This window comes from Amphiura filiformis, chromosome 9 (assembly GCF_039555335.1).
Source record: "Amphiura filiformis chromosome 9, Afil_fr2py, whole genome shotgun sequence".
Lineage (NCBI taxonomy): Eukaryota > Metazoa > Echinodermata > Ophiuroidea > Amphilepidida > Amphiuridae > Amphiura > Amphiura filiformis.
Genome location: NC_092636.1, coordinates 55,332,317 through 55,349,795, shown reverse-complemented (window position 1 = coordinate 55,349,795; position 17,479 = coordinate 55,332,317). Strand labels below are relative to the sequence as shown.

At 35.5% G+C, this 17,479-nt stretch overlaps 1 protein-coding gene across 1 annotated transcript in view; it reads left to right on the top strand.

Annotated features, from left to right (window-relative positions):
* The window catches only part of LOC140161191 (protein diaphanous homolog 2-like), a 63,814-nt gene that overhangs the window by 14,106 nt on the left and 32,229 nt on the right, over positions 1–17,479 (top strand). Inside the window, 6 exon segments of the mRNA XM_072184640.1 lie at positions 6,404–6,511; positions 10,519–10,724; positions 12,743–12,952; positions 14,121–14,229; positions 14,858–14,968; positions 16,235–16,353. Coding sequence (XP_072040741.1) covers positions 6,404–6,511; positions 10,519–10,724; positions 12,743–12,952; positions 14,121–14,229; positions 14,858–14,968; positions 16,235–16,353 — 863 coding nt within the window.

Below are 17,479 nucleotides of genomic sequence, written 5' to 3'. Positions count from 1 at the left end.
AACACATGCTTTAATTACTGTGTACGGCCGTACGCTTTGCATAAAAGCCTTCTGGTACGTTGCTAGAAAAATGTGAGAAATAAAATGCACTTTGTGTGCATGCATTTGCAGGGAGAACCTCTTTTTGGTAGCAAGGGGGCATATCTGTGCAAAGAGCAAATAATGATGATGTTGGTTACAATTTTGACAGAACAACTACAAAATTTATTGTTCATTTGGCTCCTCAAGACGGTAGCATCCGCACATGCACTGCTTTTGATCACATGTGTATCACATGTCTTGAGGAAGCCAAGTGGACTATCACATTCACAGGCTGATGTAGAAAAGAAAAGAAAATTACAATGTTGAAAACATGACCCATCGATATACCAAAATTGACTTTAAAAAATGGGTCTTTGATATGATAAATGTGACCCACGTTCCCATATAATCATTTGTACTGAGCACTACCTGGATCCACATCCACCGCACATATGGAAAATTTACTATCTCGATAATGTTTGGAACTTTCATGTGTGAGAACTAAGCAGATGTGCTTGTATGATATATTAATTGAATTCCGGTGTTTATTACTTTGTATATCTTTTCGCAGTGGAAAAATATACATTATAATATTATTTATAACTTCAGCAGGTATCGTTCGGAAAGTATAATGTGGGTGTAACTTAGCCTTTTAACCTTTGTTAAAACCAGTGACATCAGTCTGTCTTGAAAAATGTGTGTTGGTGTGTGGGGGGGATTTGGCCTAATTGGCAAAACATTTGCTAGTTTTCCCAAAAAATGGAAGGGGGCATGTCTCCTCAGGATTGATGCTTGTTGTTAAATCAAGACGATGATATTAATATGAAATAATATGAAAATTACTTTGGTGTTTATTTCATATTATTTCCATATTACTACTCCTGGTCCTGGGTTATACCTGGATATAATTTTACTTTCTTTGTCAAATTCAAATGCATCTGTATGTTATGGTTGTGTGAACATGTGATCATACTGAATAATGAAAACTACCACCTACTACTAAAATCAAAATCAAGGGATTGGCCTTGACGTATAAGGAAACAATACATTTAATGTAAATGCAATGATAACATTACAATACAGTGTTGGGGAATCCCCGTAATTAGAACATATGTATAAAATTTGTCAATCATCACCACCACCACCATCCACTACTAAAACAAGACCTGGTATTAGATAAGAGGCAAGTAATATGTTTCCTGTTTAGCAACTTTGGGCTATGTGTCATCACCTCTAAACCCAGATCAATACGGATTCAAAAATCTATCTATTGATGTCACCCATATATTGTATTCACACGAGCAAAGTGAGCCAATCTAAATGGTTCACATGAGCACACATGTCGAGAGATGATCCAAATGAGATTTGGACATAAATGCAGGGCTTGTACAAATCATTACAATAACCATGCCAGAAAAAAATAGAACTGCGCCTCCCAGACTACTTTAAAATGTAGTTGGAAGTTCAAGCTGGTACTACATTCAAAAGTGATATGTTCCTGGATAGCCTTTTTGGTGGGTTATCCTAAAACCCTTCAATAGGCCTGGTGGATTTGACGGAAGTCATGTTTCCTTCCTCTTCTTAGTGTATAGGGCTTTTCCAGTTGAAACCCACACCTACTATGGAAGACCAAATCTTCCACACAGGGAGTGTGAATTTCAAATGGGGTTACCTGAATGGATGACTCTATTTGGAAAGTGGGGGTGTATGGATTTTAAATGGAATAGCCCATATGTGTCAAAACTTATGCATCTGGATGAACACTAAAAATTGAGATTATATAATGTAAAACTTATATAATGTAAAATTACTTAATTTGTGTACATCGTGGAACATACTCTTTGCGTGGCTGTGCGTAGTAAGCTGTTAATACGCAGATAACCGCAATATGGACGCGTAGTCCGTAGAGTAGCGCTGTACGCTCGTGTATTAGCATGATTAGTCACAGAGTAACAAGCTTGTTGAACATGTTCCACGATGTACACAAATTTAATAATTTTTCTATAGTTGCAAATATGGCTGAGGGCTGTCCTTCAAAAAGATGGGTCAGTTGGGTGGTATGTTTTTCTAAAAAATTGGGTCTTTGGGTAACAAAGCACAAAATCACAAATTGTGAAAATATGGGTGACATATCATACACTACACATAGCTTGTAACTGGACTCAAAATGGGGGGGGGGGTTAATGATGTTCTGTGCATACACTGGCAGAGTGTGTCCCATACCTCATTTAAAAGGGCATTTGGTGATCCACAGCCTCATCCCCCCACTTTTCTCAAAAAATGTTGAGATTTTTATACCACTTGAAACCTCTGGCTACATTATGTTTATGTACCAAAAATTTCTCGCAGATTAATTCGTTTAGCCAAAATATCGTCAAATTTGAATTTTGTTCTGGTATACCAGAACGAAATTACAACAGTGGCCTATGGATGGAGCAGTGTAATACGCATTTTGAAATAATCATGCATAAATCGCAAACACAAAATTGGAATCGGCTGAGTGAAATTTTGGGAATAAGCTTTTATCATGGATATCTACTGAAAAATGTCATAAAAAGAGGATGCTAGGATCACGAAATCCTCCTTTAATTGTCAACAAGCAAAGAAACAAACAAATGGTCAATGTGATGACGAACCTGAAATGACACTTGTCCCATGTTCATATGAACACCTGCAGTCATGTACAACATCATTTCTGGAAATGGTCAACTTAAAATTTTTAGATTTAAAATATTTTGATTTTATCATGTTGTACAATCAAAGTTTAGCAGTCACAAATGAAAATTGTAACATGGTAATTTTTCATCACCACTCAAAACTCGTAGATATGTTTTTTCTTACAAAAAGTATATGGGGATAATTAGGTTGAATGGTACCTGTTGAGTCAGGGGTGATGCCAGGGAGTGGTGGAAAAGTTGAACATATATATTTTCATCATGATTGGTTAACTCCTTTTTGTCCTCAAACTACCCTCAAATGATAATATAAAGTGTAGCCATGTTTTAATTGGATGACCGCACATCAGGCGTAGGCTCAATGATATCAAATGAGACACAGGCTAGTGAAACCTCAAAGTCGCAATTATAGGTTATATTTAGTTTACCAGGTCACCCACGCACTCCACTCCTTGTTTAGTATTACAGGTTTTGAAACACAACATGTAAGGAATACTGCATAACATGCTGGGTATCAAGTCTACAAAACGGATCATTTTATGTCAATATTTTCTTATCACAGCCATGAAATGTCAAATGGCCAATATGGGACATAATGTAATAATTTTTATTGACACTGCTTATAATATTTCTGTATCTTTTGCTGATATTAATTCAACATGAAAGTTTTGAAAAATATGAAGAAAATGATGATTAATTGATTAATTGTATTTTCTGTCAATTTGTCATGCTTTCAAGTTGAGTGAATTAAAGTTGCGGGAATCCTTGATTTTTGTAATTGTTTTTCCTTTCATTTATACGAAGGGCAGTCTTTCTATTGGAAGGCTCTGTGCAACAAAGGCGACACTCCTTTAGCTCCTCTGGGTAATGTAGTGTTTGAAATGCAGGGGAACTAATGGAGATAAATAAGCCTTTGTTGCACTGAACCCTTGAAATTCAGTGTCCAGCTTGTGGATTGGGAAGGACACAACACAAACAAACACATATAAATAAACAAGCAAATAAACTAATAAACATAAATGCTTGGTGAAAGTAAAACTCTCTCATAGGATGAAATACCATAGAGAGCAAGGTGATACGTATTTTGTAAAAACTTATAGATTGTGTTTCACATTTTATTTGAAGTGATTCTTTCCCAGTACTGAAATTAATGAGGTAGAGTTTCATGGGTTAATGTGTTTGTTCTAAAGATAGGTCTACATGTAGATGCAAATGCCACTGAAAGAGCAACTGTTTGTTGATAGAATAATGAGGATAGATGACAGATATTGTCAACTGCTTGTGAAATGTATGTATGTCAAGAAGGTATTTAAGTGATAGTAGATGTTCAACTACCTAGTATGTGAGGAAGTTGGGAGGAAGAAACAGCAAGATGACAACCTAGTGTTGAGTTACATACTACATCTGGCGGTAATGAAGGAGAAGCTGATCTAGTCCAAAAGGGTATGGAAGGTGATGGTGTCTGCTCTGGATGAGACAGATGGTTCATGACAGCATACTTGACTTTTTGTTGGGAAGTATGCCGCACCAAAGTGCCCCGCCCTAGGCCACACCCAATCGCCCACCTTCAACTCCAGTATGTTATGCAAATGTTGTTCAGTGTATTAAAACTGCAAGTGTCAAAATTGAAGTTAAGTTTAGTCTGTCTTAGATGGCCTATTACAACATTTTGATGTCATTCCTATAAAAGTCAAAAAGACTAAAGAAAAAGAAATCTGATGAAAGTAAATAACATACAAATGACATACATGTACATTCTGCATATAATTGCTCTTGTGGTTTTTGAGGCCCCAAAAGATACCAAATGGACAGAAAATGCAACAAAATTTTGATCTCATTGTTTTAGTAGAAGGCAACACATTTTTGTTTTACTTGGCCTAATATTTTATAGTTGAAGACTCAGTCCACAATTCACCAGAGACTGGTATTTTGGTCAAGCTCAGATGCACCAGTGCTATTTACTGTTTATTTTAATGGGTCATGAACTTCTCACTTTCAACAGATAATACAATATGGTTGGAGACAATGGTATTGCACACTTGAATACACCTGGATACAAACTATTTAACATATTTAGTACATGTGTATGATTTAAAACGCACACAAAATTAATGATACAATAAAATTTCAAGCAGTATTTGTAATTTTAAGTTTACGCATTTCCCAACTTATACTTATTTAAATTGGAATTGATCAGCCAAATTTGGTGTGATTGTAGGACAATGTTCTACAAGAAGAAGTTAAAAGGTGATATTTTCAAAGCCCCAGCCCCCCCCCCCCTGAGGGATACACATTTTCAGGGCTCTCCTTTTTTGTATCAGCCCCCTCCCTGCATTACAAGTGTTTGTGAATGGTCCCTAACTATGTAAAAAGTAAAAAGATAGTTGTGGAACAGATAGCACTGTATGATATCCTACCTACATGTACACATGATAATAGCTATCAAATGGTGAACCAGTCCGAGATCTGTACACACTAATACATTCCATTAATACCATATAATGTCAAACCAATATCAATGATATACATTGTATTACTTCTATTTATTGACACTTTTCTCTGAAGAATAATTATCTTCCCTTTGCAAATTCCAGTGATCATTAGCACATTTAATAATTGATGTGGAACTTATTTTGGGGGGATTTATTTTGAGTTTAAACACTCTTTGGAATGGCAAGATAGGCCTACTTGAAACAGGAATCTTTTAATATTTCAGTCTCTGCATACCATGTGCAAGTGTGGTTTTTAATTAGGTCAGTAGTGGGTGTAGATTTGAATGCCTTTGTACACAAGCATATTTAATTGTGCACTTGTGCATATATGTGATAAAATTTCAGGCTTGATTATTTTCCCCCATTTAGAAACCTTTTAATGGTAGTCTGAATTAAATTAATTGGAAAAAAAGATGTCTTCTCTTGATAGATGTGTATGTCTTAGCGAAATACGGTTTTATCAGAGTGAACATTTGATTATTTAAATGGTAATTAAGTCTATAAAGAAGATGACATTTTGAAATTAAATAGAAATATATAGATAAATGTTGCCATTTTTACAGTGCATTTCACGTGCATCAAATTGCTTTACATTTATTCCAGTGTCATTAGAATAATAAAAATCACAGGTTTTAGGAATAGTAAGAATTTAGAGGAAGTGAGAATTAAAAATGACAAATTAATTTTTCTTGACTGCATTGGCAGTTATATGGCCTCTCTGTGCAGTGATACACTTGGGTGTTGATGGGACAAGGCTCAAGCAAAATGTTCATGCTAGGCTAAAAAGCTTAAAAATATGCTGGCCTGTTTGGAAAGTGTTTGGATTTTAAGGGTTTGTAAAATGGAGTGAATCCCCCCCCCCCTGCCCATTATTTGTAAAAATGAGTGAAATGAGAGAAAAAACAGGAAGAGAAAAGGAAAGAATAGAAAAGGAAGTGAGAGGGAGAACAAATTTTAGGTGGTAGAAAGATTTTGTAAAATCTGCAAAATGCAAAGTCGGGTCAGTCAGCCCATAGAACGGAGGTTTTGTCACCTTATGCGTGTTTTTTTGTATATTTTTTTTTTTCGGATCTCAAAATCAATATTCTTAATATCAATGATCACAGCAGATTAAACGTAAACATTTCCAAGCAAGACCATGGCCACTTGTAAGAGTCAGGACTAGAATTCTTGATACTCACCATTGATGACTGGGTTTTTCTTTGCATTTTACAGGATGACATGGGTCTTACAGATGCCAAGGCTAGGCCGTTACGAGAAAAGGATATGGCTGCTAAAAGGAACATGGTGATAGCATATATGAAAAGAACAGGATCAGCCGCCGTAAGTTGAATTATAACCACTATTATTTTTAAATAAATTTATTGAGATTCTGTGAGCAATGTTTTTGAAACTTATTAATCCATCAGCCGTGGTAAGTTTAATTATAAGATTATGTCGGTATTGTTTTAAAATAAATTTATTGCGATTCTGTGAATAACATGTTTTTAAAACTAAACAAGATCATCTTTGTTAATTTTCTCACTTTCCAGTAATCGTTGCATTTTATTATTGTCAGTGTCATGGTTGCCTAGTGCTCCAGATACTTATATTCAAGACTGCAGTACAGAAATCTTATTTTCAACAAACATATTTTTCTGAGGCTTCATAATGTGTTTTTTTTCAGTGGGTAAAAAGGCTGATATTATTTTCCACATCTTCACCTCTTTTCTCATACCCACTTTTAGACGATCAAGCATACCATCATAAGAAAGGATAAATTAAAAAAAATTTTTTGTAGGAAATGAGCAAGTTTATATTTATATGTGACGTGTCATGTCAAAAGGAGACACTTTTGGGCAGGTTATGAATTTTGAGGTTTTTACATATCTTAAATAAAGAGATATTTTGCTCCACAACACCGTTTTCCCCAATGAAATCGGACATTCTTAAGCGAAGATATTGAGTTCGGAAGTACATGTAATGATATTATAAAATTGGAAATTGAGATATCGGCCTTTAAAAATACTATTGATGACAATGTTGAGAGTAGGAATTAACTTGAAAAATGTCTCAAAAAATGCAAGATGCCAGTTATATTCTGGTCTGAAACTATCGGACAATATTTTTAACATTAATAACATCACAAATTCAAGCAACAAACCCAAATTGTGAAAAAAATCACCCGGACAGATTTTTGGTTAATTCTCCATTTACGATCCTACCCAAAAGTGTCTCCTTTTGACATGACACGTCATATATTCTTGAATTCCACACCATCACAGTCTACCAATTAAAGTTGGATAACACCTTTTCCACAGTATATAAATACTGTAATATAACATAATGAGCAGTTTCAAGTTGATTGTCACAGGAATGCCTTGCACTTAGAGAATGTTATCAAATGCTTATTAGTTATCTGGTTGTCTTGGTATCACTTTCTAAGTTAGAATTTGCTGGAGTTTACATAGTATCTGTACTGAATAACATTGCACTAAAACATTCTGTTTCAAAATAATCTTAATACTAGTTATGCAGTAGTTAATAACAAAACTTTAGACTTTGCAGCATTGATTTGTATGCGGAAGGTTGTAAGTGTTATAATTAATAATATTAATAATCTATTTCTGTTAAATAATCAATTTTCCTTTCCTTTTCATCTTTCCTGTTGCTTTTCGTGTGGTGCACATATTTTTTTTTTTTGTATTTGGAAATTCAGGGATTGGCAAGTTATTTTTTATAATAATATTAATATAAATTCATTGAATATTTTGCTTGCTATAATGTTTTCTGTCAATGCTCCATGTTTGCATGGCAAGCTAAATATTTGTATTTATAATGATTATATGTCTGTAAAGCTGTGTGTGTGTTAGCACTTTTGAAAAAAAAAAAGGAAGATTCTGTGCTTCTTGAACAAAATATCTGAGGGATGACAAATGAACAATGATATCAACAGTGACAAATTTGGCATAGGAAACGAATAACCAACACTTGACAAGATGATTGAGAATTCAAGAGGGTCTTTACCTATGGTCCATTTGTCTTACTCGATTCGTGTATGATACACACACAATCAAAGGCGGTTTATCTGTGGGGCGTAGTCACCTCGCCACCAGATCGTGTGCTGCAGATGTGCACCGCCCTTGATCGCGCGTGTAATCACACATGGATTGGAATTCTTGAAGGGCGGAGGCTGCCGGCAAGCTCATATTCCTCTGTGAAGCAAGAAGTGTCTCCTGGCTCAATCCTGTTCCGGCCCAATCTGGCATCAATTAAGGCATCAATCACTCAACTGCCAATCAACTGTTTACCTGTCAAAAGGACTACAAGTTTTTATATTTTCCAAAGACTGTCGTGATTGGAACAATTTCCATGCTCATTATTGCAAGCAACCACTCCTACAAGCTTCAAGTCTGCAACACATCAAGCAACAGAAATCCAATTTTATTAAAAAACTTCACCAAAGGTACACCACTTCAACCTAGTTGCTTGGCTTCACCTAGGAGTGTTGTCCAGTACCTATTCATATTAGAATGCATCTGAATTCAAAGTCAAATGTTAGAGCAACCCCCCCCCCTCATATTGAGCATGTTTGAAGCAACCAGTTAAATAATATTGGGCAATATGTGCCATCTTCCAGGATAAAATCCAGTGAGAAAGTACTATACATGTACATTGTAGCTCATAAAGATTTTGGACATACATGTAGTCCATCTCCCAGTCAGTACACCTCCATACAAGAAGACATGTCCTGGATGTCTTGCCACTTCATTTTCACATGAAATGCTCTACTCTACTACTAAATGATGTTGTAAGATTTCTTCCTGTAGCACCCACTGTGAGCTTTATCACCATTGATGCTTGTGTTTTGATCCTGTGGCATTTACCACCTTAATTTGTAGTTATTTTACGCTTTGGTTGTTGCTGCTTTTATGTATTTTGCTGGATCAATGTTGTACAAGAGAATGAATGTTTGTGCATTGTATTTTTCAGTTTGTTTTGTTGTTTTATGTAATTCGTTATTTGTTGCTCACTTTTATAAACCTTTACCTGGCAGGTAATTCAATTTAGCTTGCTTTTAAGATTATTTTTATACTCTTTTTAATTTGTTTTTTGTTAATAATGCATCATTATTTATTATGATATTTAGTTCTTGAGATGCCTTGCATGATATGGCTAATTGATCTCCTTTCTAATATTCCCTCAGTAGCTTTCTTGGTAATTATCTACCGATGTGGAACAGCTTTAGAATGTCAATTTACCTCAGGACTTGGCCTTCCTGGTTTTCTGGATCCCCATTCTTCTTCAGGATCACAATTTATCCACTTGCTTCAGGATCTTCATTATGGAGCTTGTAATTCTGGGATCCTTTAAACTTTGAAAGTGTGGATATAATTGAAGACTGAATTAAAAAGACTAGTTTGCGTCTGACGTCAGGGCAAAGGCGCGACGTGATTGGTTGCTGACTTGCGCAGTACAACATTTTTGGTCTGGTTGACAGGATGTCATACGCAAACTAGTCTTTTTAATTCGGTCTTCAATTATAGCTCCCAGCCTCCCCTCTCCCTGATGTACATAGCTTCTTTACAATATTATCCAGGATTCAGTGTGCGATATGGTTCTTCAACTTTGAAAATACATGTATGGGCAGTCCTGTACTTGTTATTAGCCATGTCTTATTGCTTCTATACTTTATTTGACTTATAAATGACAGAACCCAGAACCAGCAGAACACAATGGATTGATAGAATGGCATGCACAAAGTTGGGCACAGCACCTATAGTCTGTATATCTATCTCGAGTCACCAGCACTAGCTTTGAAGTTCAGTGTGTGCTGCGAATTAGCGTGGTTTCTTGCGTGTACATATGCGGCATGTTGATCACATGCGTTAAAGTACGCACCAAGTAACGCTAAGCTAACACAGAACACGCTAAACTTCAAAGCTAGTGCCGGTGACTCAAGGTAGACTATATGCTATTTGTGCTTTGCGTAAGTGTAACTGGCGCACGCTGATGTGAATTTATGCGAATGAAAGTTGTGACTATATTGACATGTGCAGTAGCAAACAACATATAATTTTGGCCATTTACAAGTCAAGCAGAGTAGAGTGCATGCCTTTGAAATTTTGTGTTATTTTATGAGTCTGATAATGCTGTAATGATAGGAATTTACAAATATGATTGCAACGGTTTCACCCTTGTAACTGGGTTCAATTCATAAGTAGGATCTCTTTTCCTATTTCTTCAATATTACGCTGGTGAAACTGGTGAAACCTTATGACATTAGTGTGACAGACTGAATACATGTTCATTGAATAATAATTATTTTGTGAACCGTTTTTACTTTTCAGAGTCGGAATGTATCCAGCACAATGAAGCCTGGTGACTACCTGTTACAGTTAAAGCACAATTATGAGCAGGGTGATGCCAGCGCTATCTTAGCCACATTAAGTTCTCTCAGGGTATCTTTGGGTAGTAACCCCATCAGTTGGGTGAGGACGTTTGGTGAGAAAGGTCTTGAGATGCTACTCAGAATATTAAGTGAATTTGCAGACAGGTAGGTAACACTCAAGAGAAGATGACATAAATAGAGGATCAGTGAAATATAAACTCCCTATACTGCCCTGTATAATGGAGCTGTCAGTCATGATCATACAAAGTATTATAGTATTCAGCATGGTTCTTCAACGGTCTGCCAATTTGGTGCTGTTTACACAAGTGGGGTTCTGATTGGCTAATTGAATTATGTCATCATCACATTGGTACCTCATTGGCCGATCAAGATGCATAGCATCGCTGACCTAGTTCTTTTTATGTGATAATCAAAAAGAGCAGTCAGACACCGCTGAAGGACCTTGCCAAATACTATCTGGGTGTTCAAACAATTTTGATCAGAGAGAGACAGACAGACAAAGAGAAAGAAAGATTATTGTTGGTTTTGTGATTGAAAGTAATATTTTGGCTTAAACTTATAAAGCTGTCAGTTCTATGAGTATGACTGTTACATTTTGTGAAATGTTTTATCAAAATAATTTGAAGCTTGGCACAAATTTTTATGCAGTTAAAGGTGAAAGCTGCTCTGCATTATAGACAAATATCTTTTTCAACCAACACAATTTATAATGGCAAAATCTTAATCTATGAATGGTTATGAACTCAAAAGCTGATAATATTGCATATCTTGGGGTATCAAATATTTCATACCCATAATAAGGTGGTCACATTCCACAGTAATACAAATGAATTATGATTCTTGGACTTTGACATAGTGATTGAGATCATTAGGGCGTGGTGTTATTGGAGTAGACAATCCTGTTACAAATAAATCATATTTTATTCTCAAATCTAGTATGGGAAGCAGACAGCCATGTGTCAAAAATGTGGGTCACTATCTAGACATTATTATTTCTGATAGTCATGATACAATTTGGGGTGATTTAAAAAATGAAAAGTGATTCTATAATAGTATATATTCTGATTCGGTAAAAATATCTATCTCATAAAAAAGTAGAACCAGTGCTAAAATACCATTGTTGCTAGGTCTGTTTCTGCTATCAGATGCTGGTTTTCCATCTAGATTAGAACAGGTCATATTTCATCTTGCAATTTAGATTGCAGACCAATACCTTGAAAATTCCAAAGAACTTGAAAAACATTACTGTACATTTATTTTTAACATGCATTATTGATGAACTGTCAATTTTTATTGTCAATGTAACATTAACTTCATAATATTGTAGTTTGCTGAAAAAATGTCTGGTGGTTGCACAAATTTGAGTACAATTATTTTAACCATACAGAAAATGTAATGTGGGGGACTGCTCTGATGTTGTTCAATTTGCTGACATACAAAAGACATTTGATATCATAAGTGCATTGTACTTTCATATTTTAGCAAGTTCATATTTCAGTCTTGTACATTTCATGTTGAAATGAATACAATAATCTAGTTCTTTGATTTGAGTCATATTTTTTAAACGCATTTTATTCAAAATGTACATTGATGTAAAGAAAAGAATTAAAGTGACATCATATTATAGAATAGGTGATGAAAAAGCAATCCTTGTTCTACGGGCAGACAGACCTTTCAAGTATTGTCGATCAGGTATTTAAAATAAATTGGAATTGTTTTTGTTTGTTTTTTTGCAATTTTTCCCACACTTCGCTTGTGCTTTTTTTCAGTCAAAATAAATCTGTGATATTCCATGCATGCAGCAATAGCCATCAAAGTCAATCCACTAATGGCCAAGAACAGCTGATTTTACATGCATACAGTAAATTAATGAAAAAAACAAAAAAAACCCCAGAAAATCTGGATCAGTCGGGCCCAGAGAAAAGGTTTTTTTCCATGCTAAAGACATGTAATATAAAAGGGAAAAAGAGGATATAGAGGAGAGAGGAGAGGGAAAGTGAGCGATAGAGAGAGGGGGTGGGGGGATGGGAGCGAGTGTGTTTGTGGGTATGATAAGTGAGTACTAAAATACGTTCTAAATGTATTTGAACATAATAAATTTGTATTATTTTGAAAGCAAAACTTTATATTTACTAATTTCTTTCTGTTTTCTGATATTCCAGGCCTGGCAAAAAGAGTGTTGATATAAGACATGAGTGTATCAAGTGCCTGAGAGCGTTCATGAACAACAAATATGGCATCCAGACTGTATTTGACTATGGGGAAGGGGAAGCTCTGATGACAATGGCAACAGTTGTAGATCACAATCATGAGCACATGATGATAGACACTGTCAAACTCTTAGCTGCTGTATGTCTTGTCCCACCTGATGGGTGAGTATATGAATGGGGAGCAGGCGTCAATATTCACAGATGCCATGAAGGCCATGGGCTACGCTGCCCTTAGATTTGGCCTTGATGCCCTTCAATGTCAAAGCATTCTTCAGTACATAGTGGCCTTTGTGCCCTTTACTCACTGGCCTTGAAAAATTGAATATTGAGGCCTGACAGGGAGCTGTTTATACAATGCAAGTTACCCCTCTATCTACTACGTTTGAATTTGCTCCATATTTTCTATCATCCTTCAGTATAGTACATTGTAGATTCCTAGTACATAAACTCATCTGGTTAGAACACTTCATGTTTGAAGAAACTTTTGAATTGAAATGTGCCCATTTTTGGCATATCCTTTGCGTAATGCGAGTTACCGATTTTCATATTCATATAAATTTCACTTAAGTAACAAATGCCATTGGTTTGTTTGACTTCAATATCATCAGTAGTGGTACATTATCCATGATTGATGGGTTTATTTGTGGCTAATAACTGTCTGTTCCTAATTAATCTTTCCTAATTATTGTTATTAATTACTGTTTCTACCTGATGAGAAAATTGGAAAAAAATGGAGATACATTTATTTCTTTTGAAGTTCACCAGTATTAGTAGGTAAATGAATGCATATGTACCAAATAAAATGGAACTTTCCTTTTTCAACAATATTTGTGATATTGTCAACATTCTGTGCTCTTGAACCCTACATTTCCTTCAATTCTTTTTGTTATCAAGAACCTATCAGCATGTTGCAGTGCCTATTTTGTTTAGTGATCTTATTTCTCTAAATTAAAAAAATAAATACTTATAGGCAATCGTAAAAGAGGTTCACTTGGGTTTGAACCCACAATCTATTGACCCAAACTGAGTGTTTCCATTGTCTTGTTAGAATTGCGATTCAGATTTAAAACCATTAAATGCCCGACTCTGTCAACACCTCATTTCCATACAGGCCGGAAAGAGGTTCTGCACATGTGTGTTGGTAATAGTCAAGTGTGCATACTTTTCACCATACACACTAACCGATGTCAATACATGCAAGAAGATTTTTTCCTCTGGCACTTTCGTTAGCCTGGTTTTTGATTTTGAAGGATAAATGCAAGAGAAATATTGATTCACCCAATACAACTTGTCATTTCTTAATGTTCTACCTTTTTTTCCCTTTCTGTAGACATGAAAAGGTTTTAGGTGCATTAACAGAAGTTGCTGAAATCAAAAGCAGGCCACGATTTTCACCCATAGTAGAGGCGTTGAAGCAAGAAGAAAACCCACAACTCTTGGTAAGATTGATCAAGTATTGTTTTAATATTTTGGCAACAATTGAGCCGATTCTGGTTTGTACTAAGGATAAGACATGCAAAGAATGGTTAAAGACCATGTGTGTGTGATTACAAAATAACAACAAAGAAGTGCATTTTGCCAACTTAACTGTTGCGACTAAATGCAGACTACGTTTATATACTTTGAAAGTTTTTTATTTTGTCCAAAAATACAAGAAGTTTCAATTCTTCAATTGCCCAAAACAAAGAAGTTAACCCAGGGAAGTTGCAGTTCCATTTTGTAAATTTGTTTACAAAAAACTTAAAGAAGTGAATAGTGATGTAGAAATATTTCAACATGGTCTTTGACTGCCAGTGGTATCCTAAAATGATCGACAGTTGTGGCTTACTACTGCTGGCATTCAGCAGCCTTCAAAGTGTTATCACTTGAGATGCTAACTCATCTTATTTATCTTATTTATGGAAGTTTGTGCCATGGCTAAATTAAGGTCCTAAATTATGGCCTAGTAAGGTATGCATAGTTTACATTGTCTGCAGCTAATATACTAATTGCTGTATGCCTTGACAAGATTTTGTAAGATTGTATAATTTTGATTATAACTGTACCTTTTTGTATTCTTCTTTGCAGACTGTTTGTATGCAGTTAACTAATGCAATCATAAGTACACCAGAAGATTTAGACTTTAGGTTACATCTTAGAAATGAATTCCTACGCACAGGCCTTCATGACATATTACCGGTAAGTTTCTTGTTTAAACAGTCACTCCATGCACAAACACACTTGGGTCCTGATGGGACCAGGCTCAATCAAAATGCTCAAGCCAAGCTGAATAGCCCATATAAACATGCTGGCTTAATTGAATCAAAAGAGGGAAAAAGATTTGAAGGTAACGATTGAGGAAAGAAGGTCACTCCCAACAACTCATGTTTTAACAATTTAACTGTCAGTCTTAGAGTGAAGAAAAATGAAATTCTTAATTCAATCTCAGCCACTGAGGAGGTTGATTGGATAGATGGTTATATTCTGTCAGGTTTTTTTTTACAAATACAGGCATTATAATAACAGTTCCGAGTTGTTTCCTTCAGTTTGTTGTCATAATGAATGCATAACATAAAGGGGTGAAAATCAACAATACTGTATACATGGCATATTGTGTCTGCAAAATGTCAACTCGCGGAATGTGATCGCATAGAAGCGTCATGCTCAATGCATGACAAATGAATTGGGTGGAAACATTTTGGTCATAACCCATCATTTTTTCAAAGCTAAGAGTAATCTTGCTCATAACATTTTTTATTGAGTTTCTGTTATGAATCCTAATTACTTGTAAACTGATAACGGCCCATAGAAACTTAAGATCGGTTGTTGCCTAGCAACAACTCTTCATGAACTGGTTCCCTATCTCATCTTACAGAGCTATTTTTGCACAGACCTTGGGACTAGAAATTGGAGTTTGTACGTCAATTGCATGAAATGGCACATCCTATATTTCATAAATTAAGAAGAAAAAATAATATGCAACATTCTTAAAAATACAATTTTTCTGTGTTTTTTTGGTATTTCCCACAGCTTTCCCCCTCAATATTGCTTGGGAATTCCCATCAGGAAATGTCAAAAGAACATCCTATTTCCCGTCCAGGTGCACATCGGAATGTAAAAAATTGGGAATTCCGATAACTTTTTGGTTTAAATGCATGTAAATCCCAATTCCCAAATGTACACTCTAAATATTTGGCTGGGAAATCCCATCGTTATGGTTTGGGTGGCTCGGGAAATCGCATATAATTTTGCGATATTATTCATGGAAAATCCCACATTTTGTTTTAAATTTAACTTTGTCATCTTTAGGGGGTGTGTGGAAAATTTCTGGAGTAGCCCAATCACAAGTGCTATTTGATAACAGATTAAAACGTATGTATGAACTAACAATCATATCACAAATGAGCCTTGTTTGAATAGTAAACCATAAATTGCTTATAATATTTTGATTTGTTTGCATTTCAGTTGTTATATGACAACCAAAGTGAAGAGTTGGGTGTGCAGATGGGAGTGTTTAGCGATCATAGATATGATGACTTTGATGAGTTCTCACATAGGTTTGAAGGCATCAAAGTGGAAATGGAATATCCTTGTCATGTTTCAAAGCATACTTAAAATATAAAAGATTTATTCCCAAAAACTGATGTAAAGAGCAGCGTGGTCCAGTGGTAAAGGTCTTTAACTCTGGTGCAAGAGGTCCTGTGTTCAATTCCTTCCAAGTTGAGGCACATTTAAAATTTCCACTCGCTCTCCATTACTGCTGGCTGCTTGTACACCCTACCAAGTGGATCATGGGAGAACAGTATCTTACTGTATCTTACTGTACCTCCTGTATCTTACACAATAGGAGAGTCCAGACTTTGTATAGCTCCATACATAAAGCTATAGGAACTGAATTGTAATAGATTGTCATTCTTAGGGACCAAAATTTATTTTTTTGGCAATGGCCCATAAATTTAGCAAGGAAATCTGTGTTATCCGTTGGGCACACTATTTTACTGCAAACATGGCAGCATCTGGACTTATGTAATCTAACCTCTACTGTCAAAGTGGGTTGTAAATTATGTGTAAATTATAAAATTGCCATATCATTCTTTAAGATTGGCACTTTGATGCTTGCATGTCACATTCCTCTTCCAAAATGCATAGTTTGGTAATTTCATTTGTGGAATTAGGTCTTAAGAATTTCTTTTTTCACTCTCAATTTAATTACTGGGTTTTGTTCCATTAAATGCACATGCGCCAATAAGCACTCACCTAGCAATTTTTCAATTTGTAGGTTGTGATACTATAAACTGCACAGTGCACACCCAAAACATTTTGTGAAGCTTACCTACACCATGCCTATTCACCAAAAAACATGCCGAGTTTGTAGATTAAAATGGCCATCATATGTACGGTTTTCAGTGGAGATTTCATTTTGGGTGCCTAATATTACAAAAAAATGTCTCATACATTTCCATGTCCAAATGTACCTAAAAAAGAAGCCACTGATATTGTGTTGTTACATCTTGAGCAAGATTGCACATTTCACAGTAGCGTTGCCAACCAAGATGGTGACACATTTATATAAAATAAAAAAGGTGCAACTTTAGAATCTGGTTTGCCACCTCTGTCATGCACCTTCTGATTATTTTGAGAATGATGCATAGTCATGGAATAAAGTGTGGCTTGTGGGTGACATAGCTTATTATATAAACTAGTCAAAAC